This window comes from Cariama cristata, unplaced genomic scaffold, assembly GCF_000690535.1.
Source record: "Cariama cristata isolate BGI_N322 unplaced genomic scaffold, ASM69053v1 scaffold13908, whole genome shotgun sequence".
Lineage (NCBI taxonomy): Eukaryota > Metazoa > Chordata > Aves > Cariamiformes > Cariamidae > Cariama > Cariama cristata.
Window position 1 is genome coordinate 34,402 of NW_009632638.1, and position 20,047 is coordinate 54,448.

A 20,047-nucleotide genomic window follows, 5' to 3' on the forward strand; every position below is an offset into this window, starting at 1 on the left:
TCCTGAAAAGGTGAAAATGTCTTCAATTTTGTAATGCATTCATGCTAAACTACCCATTCCAGCCATTATGTTTGTAGTTCTCTCAAGAAGCTATGTGCCTCCACGGGAAAGAGAAGAGTGCAGTTGTTTTTCAGTATTGTATTTACCTCTAGTAAAAGTCTTTATTAAAACACTCTTTAGACTTGAAGTTTTTAAAATGGCGTTAGGTCCTGGTTAGGTTCAAGAACAAAACTAAGACAAAAATTGTTTTCTTTCATACTCTAATTCCTTGTGGTCAGGAGCTGAGGTACCAAAAGTATTTTGCTTTCCAGGCCGCTGTTGCACACACCGGTAAGAGCGAGAGCAGAGGTGTACGCTATTGCAGATATACAACTTTGCCATCCTGACTGGCCAACTTAGGTGGGCAAAGGTTCTTCTCAGAACAGGGAAACCTCGCTCCTCGGCCCCAAACCTCCATCGCGGGCAGAATCCCAGTCAGGAGCAACAACTAAATATCTCTTCTGTTGCGCTGTTAACATTTCTATTTTATATTTTTACTTTAATCCTCCATGTTTTCTTTTTCTACTTGCAGACCCTCAATTCTTCAGCAAGATGCCTTTCTTTCCAGGCCAGCCCAAGAGAGGAGTCTTGGAAAGAGAAATAAAATTGAAGTGTCTAAGGAGTCCGGTTTAGACATTGTGCTTTCTTCTTATCTCTTCAGTTGCCCTTAGACACCTCTGCCTGCCTTGAGACTGACTTATTTGTTCAGACTGCCAGACCTGCTGGAGTCAAATCCAAGGCGAGTAACATGAACTCCGCTAACCCCCATGCAGGGTCCGATTCCCCCACGTGTCAAACTCCTTGGTGGCTCTATCTGTCTGAGGGATCCTTTGCGTAGTAAGGGTCAGAAAAAACTTGAAAACTAAAATTGTTTCTAGCAACCAGAGCCTAACAGAAGCCATCACTCCCTTGTTCTCCTTCAGCAGTGGACAGGGTGAATTTGCAATTTGCATGTTCTGCCTTATTTTTTTTTTCCTTTCTTTTCTCCTCCACACTGTATTTTCTGTCAGGAAGGCTATGTGGTGTGGCCGAGGGCAGGAGGGCTGCTTCCATGCCCAGCTGTATGAAATGTATTTTGTCTCATGAAGAAAGTCAGCTCTTAGGAACTGGGGGAAGGAAATACTTTTCCTGTTTCATATTAGCCCCCAAGACTCTAAAGCTACTTTAGTGATTAATCTAACGAAGCTGCAGTTTGTCAATACAAAGAGAGAGGTGTATGTTGCTAATCTCTGAATGCCTTTCCTCTGTGGAACTCAAACATGGCATAAAATCCTTGGTATAGACATATTTTTTAAAATAGGAAAATGGGTGTATTTTTCCTTCAATCATATAGTTGGCCATAGATGACAAATGGAAAATAAAAGCAATCAGTGAGAGACATACCTCATGCTTTCTCCATCTCAGATATTTTGTAGTTCTCTTCTAAAACCAGACTTTATCTAGAACTAAAGCTGCACGTTCCAGCAGTCTAAAAGATGCTTCAGCAGAATGAGGCCACACAGCACAAGGTGTGCTTTGTGGGAAGTAAATGATTAAGGATTGGGTTTGTTTCTTGTTTTCGTCCTTTCTGTGTCCCTGGAGATCTTTGTGGGGAATATATTCCAGTAAAACTACAAAACCAGTTCCCTTACTTTATCTACTGAGTGGTTCATTTTTTGGCAGAATACTTAAAATAAATAAACGGTGTATGAAATCTTAAAGGAAAAGCTGAAAAACATGTTAAAAACTGGATGCGATGAGAGCGCTAAAATGAAGACAGTGCATTACTCAACAGTTGTTTTGTTTTTTGCGGTTAGTCAAACTGTCCTTTCTCTGCACAACTCTGAGGATTGCCAGGCATGAAAGATCCTCTTTTGTAAACGATCCAAGCCACAGCATATTTGCTATGTCAGCTTTCTCACCAGTTTAGGTACTGGTAGCAGGAGAGAACTGCCATGACTTGTGACTGGTTCAATGACCACACATGTCTGAAGTAACAGTTAAGGAATAAAAATGACCCTTAAATCATATGATTTTGATCTGGGGAATATATTCTTGGGATTAAGGCAAAGTTTGGCATGGTTTTCAGCTTCAATTTACTAAACCAGAAATTATTTCACATAGAAAAATATAAATTTAAAAACCATGTGTGAGAAATTAATAACAACAGAATAATAAAGTAGACTCTAAACTGCTTTGGTGTACTGTCCACAGTAATATGATTGTTCCCATGTGAGATCAGCATTCTTGGTAACATAAATAGTTGTGAGTCATGCTTTTAGCTTTAATCTTTTGAATCTGTCAGGGCTCAAAACTGTCTAATTTCACATGATAATTTGATTCTGGCACTATTTTTTTGTTTTCCGTGATCATAAACTGGGTCTGCTTTTGTTTCTCCAGAAGTGAAAGTGAAGAAAGGATATGTTGAAACATCATCAGTGTATTTGGAGGCATTACTGCTTTTTTGAATATAGGTACCTCCAGCTGGATATGCAGTAAGATGCCTTTGTCCCTCAGTACAAGATGCCTCTTTCCTTATACATATCCCTAATACTTTACATAAATACTGATTATTTTTTCCCCATCTTTCTTAAAAGGCTGTAAGTTTAAAAGCTTTTCAACAGTATGATACATGAAACAAGTTTTGCAGCAGGATCCTTAACTTTTCTAGCAGAGAAGCCTCAAATTGTGCAGTAATGCTGATGGTTTCCCAAACGATCCCAAGAAACGAGCCTTTAGTAAATCCCTGGCACAAACTGAGACTTTTCAGAGGGGTTTTTTTTTGGTTTTTAACCATTCATAACTGCTCATGTTTTACAAATTCATTGACTGCTGATAGTGACATCTTGCACTAGCTTCCCTAAGGATGCAGAAAGTTACTACCAAATTACCCATGATTTCAGTGCTGCGGAGCAGAAGTCGTCATCCTTGCGGTGGCAACCTCACTTTAGGGTTTATGAACACATGGTATCATTTCTAGGTACGAGCCCTCTCTTAGAAGGAAATGGTTTGGGTTTTCCACTGCACTTTCAGGTCTTAGCTCCTTGTTTAGGAGCTATTGCAGTGGATAACCGCTCGTGCTGAGTGTGCGCGTCGGATAATATCCGTGGTATTGGGAGACAGTGCAGCCCAGGGACGTGAGGTAATCTGTATATTTCATGACTCTGAGAACTGGGTCTAGATGTCACCACATCAGGATTCATTCCATGTGCATAGAGAAGTATATTTATAATGGAAAATGTGAAAAAGCATCTGTATATACACCCTGTTATTTCAAAGCTGTAAATACTTTTAAGCCACGCAACCTTAGGAAATAGAAAGACACAAAGTACAAATATAATTACATACCTGATTATCTTGAATTGTTATTATACACTACAAGCATGAACCAAGAAAGATCATGTATATGTTTGTTCAGTTGAGACTTTTGCTTAGCAAAAGGGTACTATCTGCCCAACTTCTCCATCTGATTGACCTCGTGGACTTCAATGGGGTTTGTTTGAAATCTTAAACATAGTTGTATGCACAAGTAGCTGAATTACTGTCCAAGTAAGCTTTTTTTTTTTTGGTAGATCTAGGAACTCAGGTCTTTGGGGAGATAAAGAATGTCATTAAACTTAATAGACCAGTAGAACATGCTTAATCTTTTGGAACCTCTTCAATTTACCTGGGGTCGGAAAATCAAAAGCTTGTATAGAACATGTGGTGCCTACCTCCTGAACATGAAATTTCTGCCTCCTCTCCTACCTCCACTTCCCACCTCTGAAGGGCTCTAGAAATCTCTGATTCTTGTGAATGTATATATAAGTAATTTCTGATACATCTGAATTGTCCCAATAAATTAAATTAGCCTAACTTTATGTGCTCTAACTCATGTGGAAGGACTGGGTCTTTTAGTCTGAACAGAGAAAGACTCAGAATTATTTAGAACTTATTTGGATTGGTAAAAATCAACATACTAGAATTGCATCTAGTATTGTAAGAACAACTTCAAATATCTGGCAAAGGGAATAGTTTCTCTGACTAGATTTAGTTAATCAGGAGTGTCCCTCTGTCTACTGGTGTGCGTTCCCTGCACGTACAGCTTTATGTGTCTACAGTCAAGGGAGGATTTGATTTGGGGGGAATTCTTTATTCAGTGCACTAAACTACCATCATTGCAAGCTAAATTTGGTTAGAATTGCTTTCTTTTTATCCTTTCAAATAATAGTATCTGCTCCAGGGTTTTATAAAAATTAACTCAAACAAATCATAAATGTTCTGTGTATATCATCTGGTTCTGATTACCTACTTTATTTTCTAAATAGCAGTAGAACTTGTTCAGCAAACAAGTGTACAGTCCAGAAACATGGTCTTGATTAATGAGATATGTGTTTTGGACTTGCCTGCCATGTAGCTCAGTGGTTTCTGGGCATGTCAGTGTGTTGCAGAGAGCTCCCCGATTTCTCGTGAGCGCGCAGTTGGGAGTTGATATTGCTTAAACTACGGACAAGGCAAAATACTGAAAGGAAATAGATCCTTTGCTATGGAATAGTGCCCCAGTATTGTGTTTATGGAGTGCCTAAGGGATCCTTTTTACATTAATTATGATTTCCGTAGAAGAAAGTCAGAAATAAGTGGCTTGAGTGTAATAGGAATATAAATGAATTATAGGCATGAAATTTAGGGTAAACAAATAGAAGACAGTTTCCTAGTAACTTCTTTTTGCTAAGATATTCAGAAAAGTAGATGAATTAAAAAACAAATAGTCCTAAAAGTTGCATTTCCTCTTTTAAAATGACCGGTTGTTTTCAGAGTGCAATAATGTATGCTATTGAATGAGTTTAATGGAACAAGTGGTTAGTAAAATCTGTCTAAGCAGTGGTATCTGACATCCCAGGAATGACACTTGATAAAAGATATAGTAAGAAATTCTTGTCTTGTTCTACAGAACATACCATTGTTATGTCAAATTCCTTTAAAGATGTACTATGCGTATCTAAAATGTGTTCTTCCTTTCTTTTCACCTTCTCATTTTCTCCAGTTAAGCACAGCCATGGGATAGCAGTATATTAGTAATGGGTGCTGTGTTTTCTTCCCAACCATTCCTGGGGCTCCAGACAGTGTCTGCATACCTTCTCTGAGCTATTGGTTAGGACTTGTGTTTCTCTAAAGAGAATGTGCTGTAAATACTAACATCTGCTCGTGTATCTATTGGATGTAGCAGTCGATTTGCAGGAGGTGCAGTAACGGACTAAGCCAGGGACACCGCTGTCAGGTTGCTTCTGCTCTTTCAAGAGAAAAGAGAGAGGAAAATATTGTGGAAGTGTAACTGAACTGTGTCCTCTGGAAACTTGGGGCTGAAGGTAGATTGACCGTCAAGAAAACTTTTCAAAGTATTTAACTCGCATTTCACCTTTTATTTCTGTCCGTTATACTTAGATGTACAAATGTGGTGCGCCTTCCCCTCCTTTTTTCCAGGTACTCTTGTAATAAAAGATTACATACATATTTAAATTAGTTAAATTCTAATAGTCTACAAATATTTGAAGGATGCTATGAACTTTCTAAACTATTTTTGAGGTTACTCATTACTTCAATCAATTAATGTTTGTTTAAATACAAACACAGCTGTTCCGTATGTTTGGTTGGTTTTTACCCCCCTCATGAGGGACTCACAAAGTGAGCAAACGAAACACATTGGGTTGACAAACCTTATTTCTTCAAAGCCCATAATCTCAAATGACAAATATTCATGTTCTCCCAATTGGAGGGGGGGAGCTGGATGGGAAATTGGCTTGGGTTTTGGTTGGGTTTTTTTCTGATGTTGTTGCTTTCTTTCGAAGGCATAAAATTAATAAAACTGAGCTTCTGGTAATTGCTTTTGAGATGGATCTTGTCTGCGTCAGTGTGACAGCAAAATGCACAAATATGTTCACAAGGTCCCCTCTGTGCCGTATCTGGAACATTTATTTGGCCTTACAGGCCCCGAGTATAAAAACCCACCAAATCTGCTTTTGACTCTCACCTCTGCTTGTGTCAGCGACCAAGCCCAAACCCCGCTTTGCCCCCGGTGAGGGGGCTGTATTTTGGGCTGTATTTAAGCAGCATTCACCCCCCATAGCATGAGGCAGGCTTCACCTAGTCAGAAGAAGAAACGATAACCCTTTTCCCTCAAAAAACTTGGACCAACATAGTATTTGCCTGTGCCTTTCAACCCCTCAGATCTGAAGCACGCATGATGTAGCCCTACTTCACTATTTCTTTACAGAAAATAGCAGCAGAAATACCTACTTCTTTCGAATCTCTCTCAGTAACACCTTCCTACAGGGCACTTCAGCATTTCCCAATTGTTCAAGTTTTTCCAAAGATTTCTAATATTCTCATTTTTCTTTTTTTAAATACATAGTCCCTTCATTCGATGTTAATTTTTCTTTATGACCATGAAACACCTAACCTTTTTTATAATTTGAGCAAGTAGTAAATAGAGGATTAGCAAACTTGCACGATGGGTTGGTTCTCATTTCTTTCTTTGCGGTGTGATCTCGTTAATGAATAGTCAAATTGAATTTGGAAAATGAACACAGGATAAAAAGAATGCTTCTCTGTACCTCTCAGATTCTACTTGAGAAATAATTAAGGTTGACTGGATCTAATAAAAAGGTAGACTTTTCAATTTATCATTTTCAATTGAATGTTTACTATGAAATTCCTTATTCTTCTAATTTCTTGAGAAATAACACCACCTAAAGATTCTGAGATCATTTCTGTGGAGCCCTGCTGATTTCATTCTTACTAAATTCTATAGATCTGAGCCTAGAGCTATTATGAAACTTAAATGACAATTAAAGTGATTATTTCAGTGAAATGTTAAGAAAATTAACCTAATCTCTATTGTTAAGTGGACAGATAATTTTTTTTTTTCTATGGAGAAAAAAAAAATTGTAAGAAATGACTCATAAAAAGATTTAGTTTTCTGAGGTCTGTCAAGCTCTTCAGATATTAAAGTTTATTTAGATCAGAGCTATGTCTGCATTAATCTAGATACGGTTTCTTAGCAACACTTGAATCTTTTTTAAAAAGATGTCAAAAACCAACCATGTGGTTTAGATTCCTCAATGAAAGTAGCCTGCTTCTACGGCTCAATTCTGGTTTCTCGTTAATGAACATTTAGCACATTAAAGGGAGCACACCAGCTTGTTCCACATTTGGTGACGGATACCCAGTACCAAATACCTGTGAATGCTTCATGTCTCTGGCATTTTGTCTGATCAGCAAGTCCTTGTGAATGGGCAAAGTGTGCGTGCTTTGAAAAGGACAGACGTTCACTATTCCTGCCAGGCCTTTGCTTGTACAAAAGCAAACTAAAAAATTACGAGTACCACAGACATGATGGCCAGAGCTTGATCATATGTGGAAATTAAAACAGAAACAAAAAACCAACAGTTCCCAGATGCTATCTATATCTTCTTTTGGAGACCCTTTACTTCTCTGTAAAGCTTTTCCCTTTTTTTTTTTTTTTTAAGATCCTTGTTTGTTTTAATTTTTATTCCTGTGATTATCCTTTGGAAAATTATAGATCTGAGAGTTATTTTGTGCAGATTTACTGAAGTCTCATAATCTTCTTCTGTAAGAGTGCGCTTTAGCATCTGCTGTCTGGTTACTTTCATCTGTTTTGATCTCTGTTGTTGTTGTTTTAATTAACTTCTTAATAGCTTGCTCCAAATTCACAGAACCTAGAGCCTTACACCAATAGAATTTTTTGTGTTTTTTAAAAAAAAAGGTAATTGTTGCCCATAGTCAAACCTAATCTGTTAGATAGTGTTGTTTTCTATTGCATGATCTACTGTGTTGCACTTGAAGTTTTTCAGTTGTCTGTGGTTCAACACCTCGATACTAATCTGAATTACTAAAATGATTACAAAATTTTAGGAACTTTTTAAGTCCATTTGACATGCCTGCGGGAAGCCTCCTTTCTGCTTTTCCTAATTATTCTTACTTAGAAATGATGATTCCAGATCACTTCCCATCGCCTGGTAACGCAGGTGGCCAAGTGCCTGCGTACAGGGGAAGGGCGCAGCAGCCGCCCCTCCGGCTTGGCGTGAGTGACTCCTAGAGACTTACACAGGAGGAGGGAATTGATTTCTAGGTTGGTTCCATTAGAAAAATGAAACTTCCTGCAATTTCTCTGTGTGCGTCTCTCTCCCCTCCTCTTCACTTCCAAATAACTTTTGAACCCTTTGGTCGGTTTTAACCATGTTGGATGGAGAGGTTTCAGGACAGAAAGTTAACTGAGCAGTTGGTAAGAGGAGAGCATTCTGCTGAAGAGAAGTCTGTGGCTTGGCACCAGAGAATCCGTGTGGAAGAGACATGAATGCTCCAGGTAGATGAAAAGCAGCCATTGGAGATCAAGGAAAACCCAAAGCCACAAAATTATGGCAAGACTAGCAACACTATGCTGTGCATAGAACCTTTCTGGTTTTCTTTTTGCTAAAGCTTTCGGGCATGGTTCTCTCTTTCTCTTTTTTTTTTTTTTTTTCTTTATTGTGCAGAATACATGAGGCATCAGAAACAAAGCACAGCAAACAAATAAACAAATTTAAAGCTTTTGGGGTGGGTGTTTTTTTTTTTTTTTTTTTTTTTTTTTTTTTTTTTTTTTTTTTTTTTTTTTTTTGTCAGTTCCCTTTTGCTGTTCCTTCACTTGCTGGCACTGCTTTTGCAATCCCAGCAGGTACCTGAGTCTCTGCAGACTCATCCTTTCTTGAGTAACAAAGAGCTAAGCATGCTTAAAATGTGTTTCTCTGGATGTAGGCTTTCCATATTATACTTCACACAGTTGCATTTAGTCTGAAAAACTGCTTGAACTTCTGAATGTTTATTGTAAATAGGCAGCTCTCTTTTGTTGAAATGTCCATATTTGAACTGGTGCCCATCTTTAAGTTGAGGTCTCAAGCATGGTTGTGTTACAGATAGATGTAGTATATAGCTTTGCAGCATTGCTGTGGGTTCTACTGGGGTGTTTTGCCTCAACTATGTAAGTGGCTTGATTTATTACTGAGCTGAGAAGGGCAGCAGGAAACCTCCACTATTTGTATATCCCAGCCCATCTTTAATTGTTTTGTAAGTAATTCTACTTACAATGCGTTATTCAAAGTTGAAATGTTTCTGGAACATTCTTTGCTGGTTAACTGGAAAGCTATTATTTATTGCTTCCAGGTGATCTGCACTGATGTGTGTTCAGGGTGGTTTTCTGGCTTCATTTAACTGGTTGATTTAGAAGTGGTTTTTTATTTTGCAAGTGATGTGAGTTTTTCTTTCCATTTAATCCTCGAGATCAGCTAGTAGATTTCACACAGAAAGGAAAGATAAACTGTCACTGTATCCTGAGTCTACTTGCAGAATATGCAGTCCAGAAATAACACTCTGTGCTGACTGATGGAGCAAGCGCTATGAAAATTTTCCTTTCCTAAGATACTTGATAGTTCTCAGAAATCCAGCTTTCGTTTGCACTATGCCAAGCGAAAAAGGGCTCTTTTCAGTATGGAAGATTTCAGAGTTTAAATAGTCTTTTCCCACTAAGAGTATATGCACTGCTTTTTCCTTTTGTTTATATTTTTAGTACTTTTCCTTCTACGATTTTGAAGTGACACGGGAAATCGAGCAATCTGCAGCCTCTGTCGGGTCACGTGAAAAATCAGGAGGCTGCAGGGACGCGCTTTCGGACTTGCCCCGCATTGTCTGTGCGGTCCTGGTGGTGACGGAGCCTGTCCTCCTCATCGGTCGCAGTGCATGTAGCAGAAGGTGGCAAACCCCCTCCGATTCCTCTTCCAAGTCAGGTCTTTGATTGGTTTTGGTTTGTTGTTTTTCTTTTTTTTTCAGTTGTCTTTCATACTGAAAAGTCATCATTTTAATGAATCCCCTGAACTTCTTGCTACATTAAGCTTAATTTTCAGAGTGGAGAAGAGGGCTGTGAAAGATCTCTCTACTTTCCCCTGTATTTCTTCCTTAGAAGAGCTAGGACTGAAAGCAAGAGAGCAGCAGGGCCCCGGGGAAGCTCAAAGCACAGAGGAAACACTTAATCTGAACAAAACCTTTCATTGCAGAAGCATCCGACTTTGTTGGGAAATATTGCATATTGCCTTTGAGTAACAAACTTTACAAGAGTGCCAAGTTATTTCTTCTCTATTATTTGTAGAGTAGGTATCTAAAAATGAAAGAGATGACATCTCAGATAATGTTGGAGAGTTTGTTTGTTTGTTGGCTTGTTTTACCAGTTTGAAGAAGAAATGAAAACTCCTTTGGTCACTAAAGGAAACAAAATAGCGAAGGTATCTGAAGCTTTGATCACAGTCTCAAATCTAAAAATATAATAAACGAAGTAGCACTGCAAACAAACATAAGTTGAGCCATCACTAACAGAAACTGATCGCCAGCTTTATGGCTGAGGTAATTTGAATTCTGTGCTATTTTAAAAGAAAGGAGTTAACAGTGTAAGAAAGCCATTTTGAAAAAATGAGCGGGAAAAAAAAAAATCTTGCTTTTCTGGATAGTACCTTCTATCTCAAAACCTATTCTTTTGTTCCTGCTCTCATGAAGAAATTAGACAAGTTTATGGCTGCAGTGTCTGTTCTTGAAAGATAAGCCTAATTCTTAGCAACACAGCTGTATCTGTGAAGGTCAACAGAGGACAAAGGTCACAGCTCCAATAATGATACTTCATTACATGTTAAAAAAACTTGTAATACTTTAACTGATTTCATTTTAGAAGCTAAGAAAAGATTCCCCCTGGACAGTTTAATGCCATGCTCGTATCAGTCTAACAGTATTTTCTTGGTACTGCAGGCCGCTGCTTTATTTGAACTTTGTTTGTTATTTAGCCCATTAGTTTGGGAGAGGAGGAAGAGGGTGTAAGGGGAAACCAGGAGTTGCTGCATGGGAGCGGAGGTGCCTGGGGTATCCCATCAAACGCACGCCTCTCGGGGATGCTCTAGGTGTGGTTGCGGCTCTCCTAGCACAAGAGACAGGATCTGTGAGAAAAGAGGGGGATTTTGGGTGTATAACGTTAAAACCTCATCTCCTGAGCATGCAAAAACCTCTTGAAGAGAAGTCCTTCCCTGTTCTTGGTGGAACTTGGCTGTAGTTCTGTGGACATCTTAAACTGTTTATTTGCGTATTATCTGGTTTTGTTGTAAGCCACGTTTCCCGACCCCCCAAGCCTAGTTCCCCACAAAGGCAAAGACAGCTTGTGTTGGCACAGGTGATGCAGAAGCGAGCAGCGGATGTTAGCTGGAAGGTGGGAACATTTCTTTCCATGGAGGCTGCTTATGTGTTCAAAGCATTTGAGAAACCTGCAACCTCGGAAACTGCTGATACGCACATTCCCAGAGCTGTGTGGTAACTCTTCCTTTCGGCCACACGGTGTTATTTACCTAAAGGGCTTCATTTGGTGTATTATGAACAATATTAAGAAGCTATTCTTTATAAGTAGCTTGGACAACAACAACCAAACATACCACTCCGAAAACTGTTTATAGCAGTATTTTAAGATTTAGTACTTTATCTTGTTGTTGGTTACATGTCTTTGTGACCCTGGACTATAAAGTCAAAGGATGCTTTGTCAATGATTTCTGAAAAGTCAGGACTTTGTGCCGAGTTGCTTTACAGTAACACAAACTTCATTCATGATTTCTGCCATGCAATAATTATTTCTTCTCCTGAAGATACTCTGTTGTGACAAGTTCTCCCCTTTACATGCTAAGTTAGTCAAGTAGTTAAAAATCCTGAGCTGTTCAGAGTATTATTTAAATGTCTTTTGCAATCTTAGAGGTGAGTGACCCTGCTGCCCTGGCTAAATTCCAGTTTACATAATTATAATCTACTACTTAACTCCCCAAAGAAATGCTGTGCAGAGGCCAAAACTAATGATCCAAACTGGGGTATCCACAGAGAATGGTGCCCTGCAGAGAGAGATTCCACATCTGAAGCCGTGTTCGCTGTGTAACGCCGCGGCGTTAGCTGAGGTATAAATTGCTGCCTTTGCTTCTGCCATCACAGGAAAAGACTGCAGCAGATACTAAAGGTAATCAACAAGGAATACAAGCCAGAACAGAGAAAGAACAGGCTTTAGGACTATCCAGAAACATTTACCAGTATTGAATGACCCTGACAAAATTTGCCCTTGAAATTATAATAAATTAGAACAATATTTGACCTGTAAGCAATTAGCCCAGAGAAGGTCTGCCTAAATAAAGCTGGGCCTGCTTCTGTGAAAAATCACTGTCCGGTGCTGATGCATGAGGCACCCATAGCTAGTGAACACTGACCTCTGCATGTTGCAGAGGTATCTTATTCCCTGTTGTATTTATCATGTAACTGGAATCATGAGATTAAGTTCCATCTCTTTCTCTATGGTCTTTTGTGTCAAATCTTTCTGATAAAGAATAATAAAAATCCTTATAAAGTAGCCTTTAGAAGGAAGAAGCAGAAGCCAAAAAAATCAAATTAAGATTTGACTTAGGGCATTGCAGTAAATATGGAGAACTTTCATGGCCACCGAGATAGACAAGGGTTTGGTTTTTTTAAAAAATAAAAATAATTGAGGAATAGCAGAAAACAACTCTTTTTAAAAATAAAGCATTCCAAAGCAGGCAGAGACAGATGAGTCGCAGCCCTCCCTCTGAATTCTTCATTGTTGTAATTGCAATAGCTTTCAGAAGACATTTTCAAAAAGGTTGGTCAGAGTGTGCCTATTAAATGTAGTAAAACTCTAACCAGAATTATATTTCCTGCTCGAGTAGAAAAAACATACACATAAAACTACAAAGTGAGGACTCCCTTTGTTATGCTCCAGTACATTCAATCTACAGTGCAAAGCAAAACAAATTTAGTAAAGACAAAGGTTAGAAAATATAACTCCAACAACTATGTCTTTTCTTGATGAAGATTCTTAACACACTGCTCTATTGCATGAACACAAAATTAAATTGCATCTTTAGGTGCAAAATTGCATCTAAATTGTCTCTTGTTCATACTGGGTTATTCTCCAGTAAAGCACTTTCACAAGAACATATGAAGTTTAAAAAACCCCACATTAACAAATACTAGGATTTCCTTCTTACCTTTAAAGCTGCACTTAAGTGTTGCTGACACAATAACACAATACCAGGCTTTGATGAAGCCAGTGTTTTTGAAACAACATGCATATAGATCTCCCTACTCAGATTGCACTTGTTTTTCCACAGAGCTGAAGTTTGGTGTTATTTAAGAAAAAAGATCAAAACTTTTTGGTGTGTCTTTCCTACTATAGTGGGTGTTTTGGCGGGAGGGGGGAATCTGTTTTTACTAAATTTTTTTTTTCCTCCGTACTCTCTATTTTGTAAAACCTCTGAGTTCTCAAAACCTGTCACTTCTTAGTTACAATCTTAACATATTTTCCCTATTGGTTCTGTTGAAACTTTTCATTTAGGGAAAAATCCATTGGGTCCAAGGTTCTGAAAAGGCCGTATCAGTTCTAGATCTGTAGATAAGAGGAATGGAAATAAAATTGTGTAATATTTGGGGGGGGTTTGTGATTTTTGTTTTTGGCTACATATACCAGAAGGTTATCAAAACAGCTGTTATAAAAAGGGAGAAAAATACAAAAGCAGAAAACTGCCCATAGTTACAACAGTGTTCTTGTGTTTTCCTTTTCCTCTCCCTGTAAGTTTGAGTGAGAGAAATAAAACTTTAAGGCAAACAAATTCTGAAAAACCTTTAAAGGTTTTAAAATATATTATTTTTGTCATACCAAAGCCTATAAACAGCAAACCAAAGTACCTAAAATATGAAAAACTTTCCTTAAAATTCAGAGTAGTATTAGTCCTATGTAATTAATCTGTGATAGAAGAAAATGTCCCTCACAGTCACAAGTAATAAATAGTCTGAAGAGTTAACGGTATATAACTTCATCTTATGAGAAGCTGCAGAAGCCCTTTGCTGCCAAGTAACCAAGTTAACCCTAGCTGGTTTAGTCTGAGATTGTAACCATTCATTACGTATTTTTCACATTAATGCCTGATTAGAAGGAACTATAAAGAGCATGCAGTGCACTATCATTGGACAGTTCACGGTAAGTTGCATGAAACAGTCTAAGTAAGGCTCTTTATGCAAAGCTATGTCTATTGAAGCATGTTTATATTCCCCACCTTCATGTTTTCACATCCATGTGATTAGTTGTAAATTTACAGAACAAAGATAGTGCAGTAGTTTTTCCACTTTTCTATAATAGTAAGTTTTAAACTAATTTTTGGCTTTGATTCAGCCAGCACCCAGACCTATCAGCAGACTTATTTTTAATAGTTCTTTCCAGCGCAGTGGCTGTTTACAAATGATTGCTATATTCTAGAGTACATGGTCTCCGTCAGCTTTGAAATGAGCACCCTGTCCCTGCTCAAGTGCGTGTTTACATCACTTACTGCATGTGGATATGCACATAAGGCTTTTTATTTCTGGAAGCTTCTTGCCCATGACAATTACACACCAAGATCGCATGCTCTTGCTAATAGACCCATCTTTGGCTGTCACAGGGACAAGCTGGGTGGATCAAAATCGGCAAGGGAGGCTTGCCAAGGTTCAGGGAACAGCCGTACCTGCGTACCAGCCCACAGAGAGGGATTACGTCGTTGTTCCTGACCCAGCAGCACAGGAGCCGGCCGGGCCGTGAGGCACCAGCTTTCTTTTGACTCTTACGGAACCTGTGCCTGGAGCCTGCCTGGCTAAAATCACCTTGTCCATTTCTTGGGGATTAAGACCTCAGGGCAGGGGGCCTGACTGACTTCACCAGGGTCAGGCTGCCTGTGAGCGGGACAGGGGGATGCAGGCACAGCTCTACCCTCCCATCCTGCACAGGGAAGAGATGGACTATAGCAATACTTGGTCACTGGCAGGTGAAAAGGGGGCTTTTATTTGTTGTCTTAGTAAAACCTGAGTTCTGAGCCAAGTACTCACCCCACACCCTGACCACAGCAGCCCCAACATACAAAGTACCTCATTGGGACATACACAGGTGAAGTCATCGCTGTGTCACATTCCAGGCAATGCTACAACGTTCGTTCTTCTCCGGCTTTCAGTCTGTGAACTGCTTCATACAGAAGTGAATGATGATTCACTTGCTAGCATGTCAAGGGTCAGCACTGCTTACTACACACAAACATTTGCACTCGTGTTAAAATGTGAGAACTAAACCTTCCAGCAAAATCCTTCTGAGGTGCTTCCCTTGATGCCTAAGGATGAATCTCAGTGGTCACTATACATAGATGGAAGTGACAGGTTTTGCCTGTTGTTGGATCCACCCCCCCAAAAAAGTAAAAAGCATTGCCACTAATTGCCTTTCAATATATGATGTTAGGAGAGGGAGGAAAGGGTCCTCCACTTTGTTTTCAAGGCAGTGGCAAAGTAAGGAGGGCATGCTTTTCATTGACAAGAGTTGAATAATCATTCTTGTTTCCAAGATTTTTAATCTGAGTATTTTTAGCAAAATATTGTTTCCTCAACGCTTTTAGTGACCTGTGCAATTTCCATCAGCTTTCCTTCATACTGCAACACCACAGGAGACCATATTCACTTTCAGGCCTCCAAATTTACTACTTCAAACTAATATACGCTCTGATATGTGCAGTTAAGTGATATACAGAAACTATAGTTGATGCATGAGAGGCCTACTAAGCTTGCTGTCAGGAAAACAGACACATCTCCTTTTACATGGTGCAGTTTTCTTGATATTTGGAAAGGTTTCATTGCACTCCAATACATGTCAGTACCCTATGTCTAAGAAGCTCCGTACTCTGTGAACACCAGCAAACACGTAGAATCAGGCATATGAAACCATTTCGCATGTCTCAAGAGCTAGAGAGGAACTTCTGAGGAGGAGAGTTGTTACTTACCTGTATACAGCACTACTATCCCGATTTCCCCTACTGGATCTTGAATTAAGTAGTGTTATTAACTGAAGCTGTTTGCTGCTGTTGCTTTGGCAGCAGTAGCCCAGCCTTGGTGGGGGAGATTTTCAGCAGCTTACCTGTCACTTTGCTAACTGATCACAAGTAAGATAATGAACTCAGTGTTGCTATTAGCCTTTTAAATACCCTTGCAAGAGGGGAAAAAGGAAAAAAAACACAGGTTAAACGTTTTCTAAGGTCACAGAGAATCAGTAATAAATGAGAAGCAGCGCCAGCTTTACAAAACTTTAATCCCTCCCCCCCAGTTCTCCTTTCTTATGGAAATAGAAGCTGCTAAAATTTCTGGCCAAAGGACTTGATAGACTTTTTGGAAGAATATTTAATCCACATAGCTTCAGCTTACAGTATAAAACCCATAAAATGTCTGTTTAGAAAGCTGATATCCAACTGTAGTCCATTTTTCTTATTTTTCGTAGCTCTTTTTCCTGAGATTTAGACAGTTTACATGTCATCTCTCCTAATAATTCCATAGGACTTGTATCTTCTTGTTCCATTTCAGTAACATCTCTTTCCTCATCTGAATCTTCCTGTGTTTTTTCACTTTCCATTTCTACTTCATCAGCAACTTCTTCAGCACTGTAAGAGGAAGATGATTGGAAACAGCTCAATTAATGAAATTAATGGGTACTTTCACATACTAAAGTATCACATACTACAAGAGAGAGGTAAGTTATGCAAGTAACTAGGTAAACATTAGATTTTATTTATTTTTTTAATCTCAGGCTACTTACAAACTATTATACTTCTCTTGCCATCTCAATTACAAGCCAATTTTCAAGTAGCTGTCCTCTGTTTTAAAGTAAACTTAAACAAAATATTTTTCTTTCTCCAAGTATAACACAATGTCAGAACAGGCAGATCAGCATTATGTAAAAATTTACAAATATGACACTCCTACAGGATTAGAAACATTGGATACACTGGTAGATGAGACAGTGTTCAAGGTGGCCACTCTTCTCTTTCAAATCTGAACAATGTGGTAATTAATAGTATTAATTCCAATGACTGTTGCATAACTATTTTGGATCTCATTAGGAATGACCAGCATGGCAGAACAGTACTGGTCTCCTAAAAATCATCTGTTCTAATACAAACTATTTATCACTCACAAAATGTAACTGGTGAAACATGTATAATACATTAATATTATACTGCCAAGGAAAATAAAATGATTTAACACTAATAAGAAAATTAATTTATACAGGGATATATTCTCATCATTCTTCAAGAGCCCAGTCATACAGCCCTTATATATAACTTTAAACATGCAGTCATACCCATTACCAGTGTCAAAGTACAAGCTCTACATGTGCAAATATTTACACAGGCCACTGACCTCCCAGCTTCTTCAGTACTGAAACTACATGCAAGTTTCTATATATTCCTTGTATTAGATTTTCGCCAGTGTTTTGCTGATGAGGCAAAAAGACTTTTACTTGTGCCATCCAGTAAGAAAGCTAGCAATACTGGCCAACACAACGTAGCAGAACTGATTATACTGCAGTTATGGCAGTACATAATGCACATACAAAACCTACTCAAACTGGTGTTTTTTTTTCCTGGGTAAACCCTGACAGTGTAAACCATCCTCTCGTTGGTCTTTGCAAATTCAGAGGGCAGCTGATGCCAATGACATGTTTTCATCTCTGAGTTGGCAGACTTTAAAGAATAGGCTGCACAAAAAAATGGAAGCACTTAATTGGCTTCAGTGTAAGTGACAAGATATTAATCCTAGTACAAGACTACTGTCGTAACACCTGTGCCTGCATTCATTTTCTAGCAGCATACATTGATCTCAGAGGAGCAAGCTACAATATATTTTAAGTGCTTATCAAACTACTCCATTAAATTGGGATTAATGCATTGTAAGACAAGCTTAGCTAACTGTGTTCACAAAATACACTTGTATCTTGTAGCTTAATTACGAATGAAACTTGAGTTCTAAACAAACTGTTAAGATTAAACCTAAGGACTAACTTCTTGGTACATCTAGAAACCAAAACCAAGAATTATGCAGGAAGTCATCATAATATCAAATAAAGTTGAGAATCTGGCATTTATCCAAAAATACCACTAAAAACATTAAATCCCTGGAATAAAGTTAAATTCATAAAGAACATTTGAGTACCAAGGGCAACAGTTTGTGTATGAGCACATTATGTCAAACAACAGCAAAAATAACAGCAACAAAGGAGTCAATAGACTAAACAGCCAGTCCATGTATCTCCCAAAAACTGGGTTGTTTTAAAAAAATCTTGCCACAATAGTGTGTTCTACGAACTTATGTCAATAGAAGAATGAAGAGCGTTGGAAAACTGCTTTTACATTTTAAACAAAGATGTACATAATTTAAAATTTCAATAACTAAGGAGAGTTCTTCAATTTTTTCTTACCTTTTGTTCTCCTTGGAGATGAGCAATGAATTAATAAATATAGGACAGAGGAAGGAAGCAGATGGCAAAACATGTGCTGGAGTGTGCAAAAGCTGAAAAGATAAAACAGAAGCTTTAGGAAAGCTTTTGTTTGTCATGATTTTGTTTGTACGCTTACTGTAATTACTCCTACCTCTCTGACAGCAGGTGAATCTTGCTCACGCTTATTATGAAGAACTCTTTTTCCAAGGTCTGTATCCTCTTGTGATTGCTGACGTCTGTGCTTTCCCAACAGCAAGCTAAATGGGGTCACAGGAAGACTTTCTTCTACTGCCAGCTTGAAAAAGGTGAAAGTTTTAAGTAGAATTCTAGTGTCACAAATCTAAGTTCTACTCATTTTGAGTTACCAAAATTCAAAATCAACCTAGGTGACAAAACTCTACGCTCAAATTTAACTCAACTGAGCCATATGGCTCTTTGTACTCATTCTCTGTCAGGCATCCCGAGAGAATTGACACAGAGGTAGTAAAACTCTCCAGGATCTGGATCTGGATTCACAACACCAGATTTTAGTTGGCTGATGTACCAATTAACTTCCAAATACAGAAGCTGGTGCGTGTGCCAGAAAAAACTAAGTATGGCTTTCAGATTCCACTTATGACTAAAAGATCATTTATACCCCAGCATCATCTGCTCCGTGATTTAATTATGTAACTGGAAGCAAAACATGGCAACTTCCCTTCTGGCATTTTCCCAGATCAATATACGTTAATCTGAGTGCCAAATTATTCCCCCACCCTCCAAAGAAACTGATTGCTTATAACCACATTCCCATTGGATTTTGTATTAGAAAGATACTAACTTCTATTTTGATCTATTTTATCTAACCAACCAAATGAATCAATCGAATGCTACTGTTTTATTCTGTTCAGCGGGTATGAAACACTTCTTCAACGTGAATTTAAAAGATCAAATTTCCCAGACTACTTCTCCACAGAAGTACATACTGGAATGTAATTTTGAAATTCCTTCTCCTGACAAGTCACAATTGACTGACAGCTGTTCATCCTCATCAGAAAGCACAGTTCAGGCTACACTCAAGGTTCCAAGTGTTAAAGAAACCAAGGCAAGGAAAGAGCTTATTCAAACATCAAGTGTTTTTGCTTCCTTTGTATAACCTGAATCCTTTTCTAAAAGTATCTTTTTTTTTATTTCAGGGAAATGAGAAAAGGAGGGAGTAGCTTACTAACACTTCTTTTTTTAAAGGTTTTTACAAACAGCAATTCTGTCAAAAAATAAGCAAATATAGATTACTGCCCCTTCAGCTAAGAGCCTACGACTCCATCTAAGGATCTGGTGTGCATTTTTGTGGCAGAATGGAATTTGATTCTGATAAACTGAACACCAGCAGAATTTTGAACATCTCTGTCAGAACTTCTATAAGAGGTACCTGTTTGCTTGATGGTGTAAGCCTTTCTTCTAGAGACTTTGTGCTAAGCGTCATTAGCTCCTAAAATACAGAACGATACAGCACAGTTATAGTATGTGAAACTGCTTTCCATATTTTCATACCTTGCCTACAGAAGCTTCCAACTGGCCCAAAAGCTTTTGTCAGTCAAGTGGAAGAGGCAAACACATCTCTTCCTCTTTAATTTATAAAGAAACTGAAAGGAAGCAGGCATG

At 38.4% G+C, this 20,047-nt stretch overlaps 1 protein-coding gene across 1 annotated transcript in view; it reads right to left on the reverse strand.

Annotated features, from left to right (window-relative positions):
- Positions 1 to 16,204: 16,204 nt before the first annotated feature.
- WDR75 (WD repeat domain 75) overlaps positions 16,205 to 20,047 on the reverse strand; it is a gene marked incomplete at its 5' end in the record, with an annotated part of 15,907 nt that continues 12,064 nt past the window's right edge. The window contains 4 exons of the mRNA XM_009706405.1: positions 16,205 to 16,568; positions 18,386 to 18,477; positions 18,558 to 18,701; positions 19,815 to 19,874. Of these exons, the coding sequence (XP_009704707.1) occupies positions 16,361 to 16,568; positions 18,386 to 18,477; positions 18,558 to 18,701; positions 19,815 to 19,874 (504 nt within the window). The remainder of the gene's footprint in view (positions 16,569 to 18,385; positions 18,478 to 18,557; positions 18,702 to 19,814; positions 19,875 to 20,047) is intronic.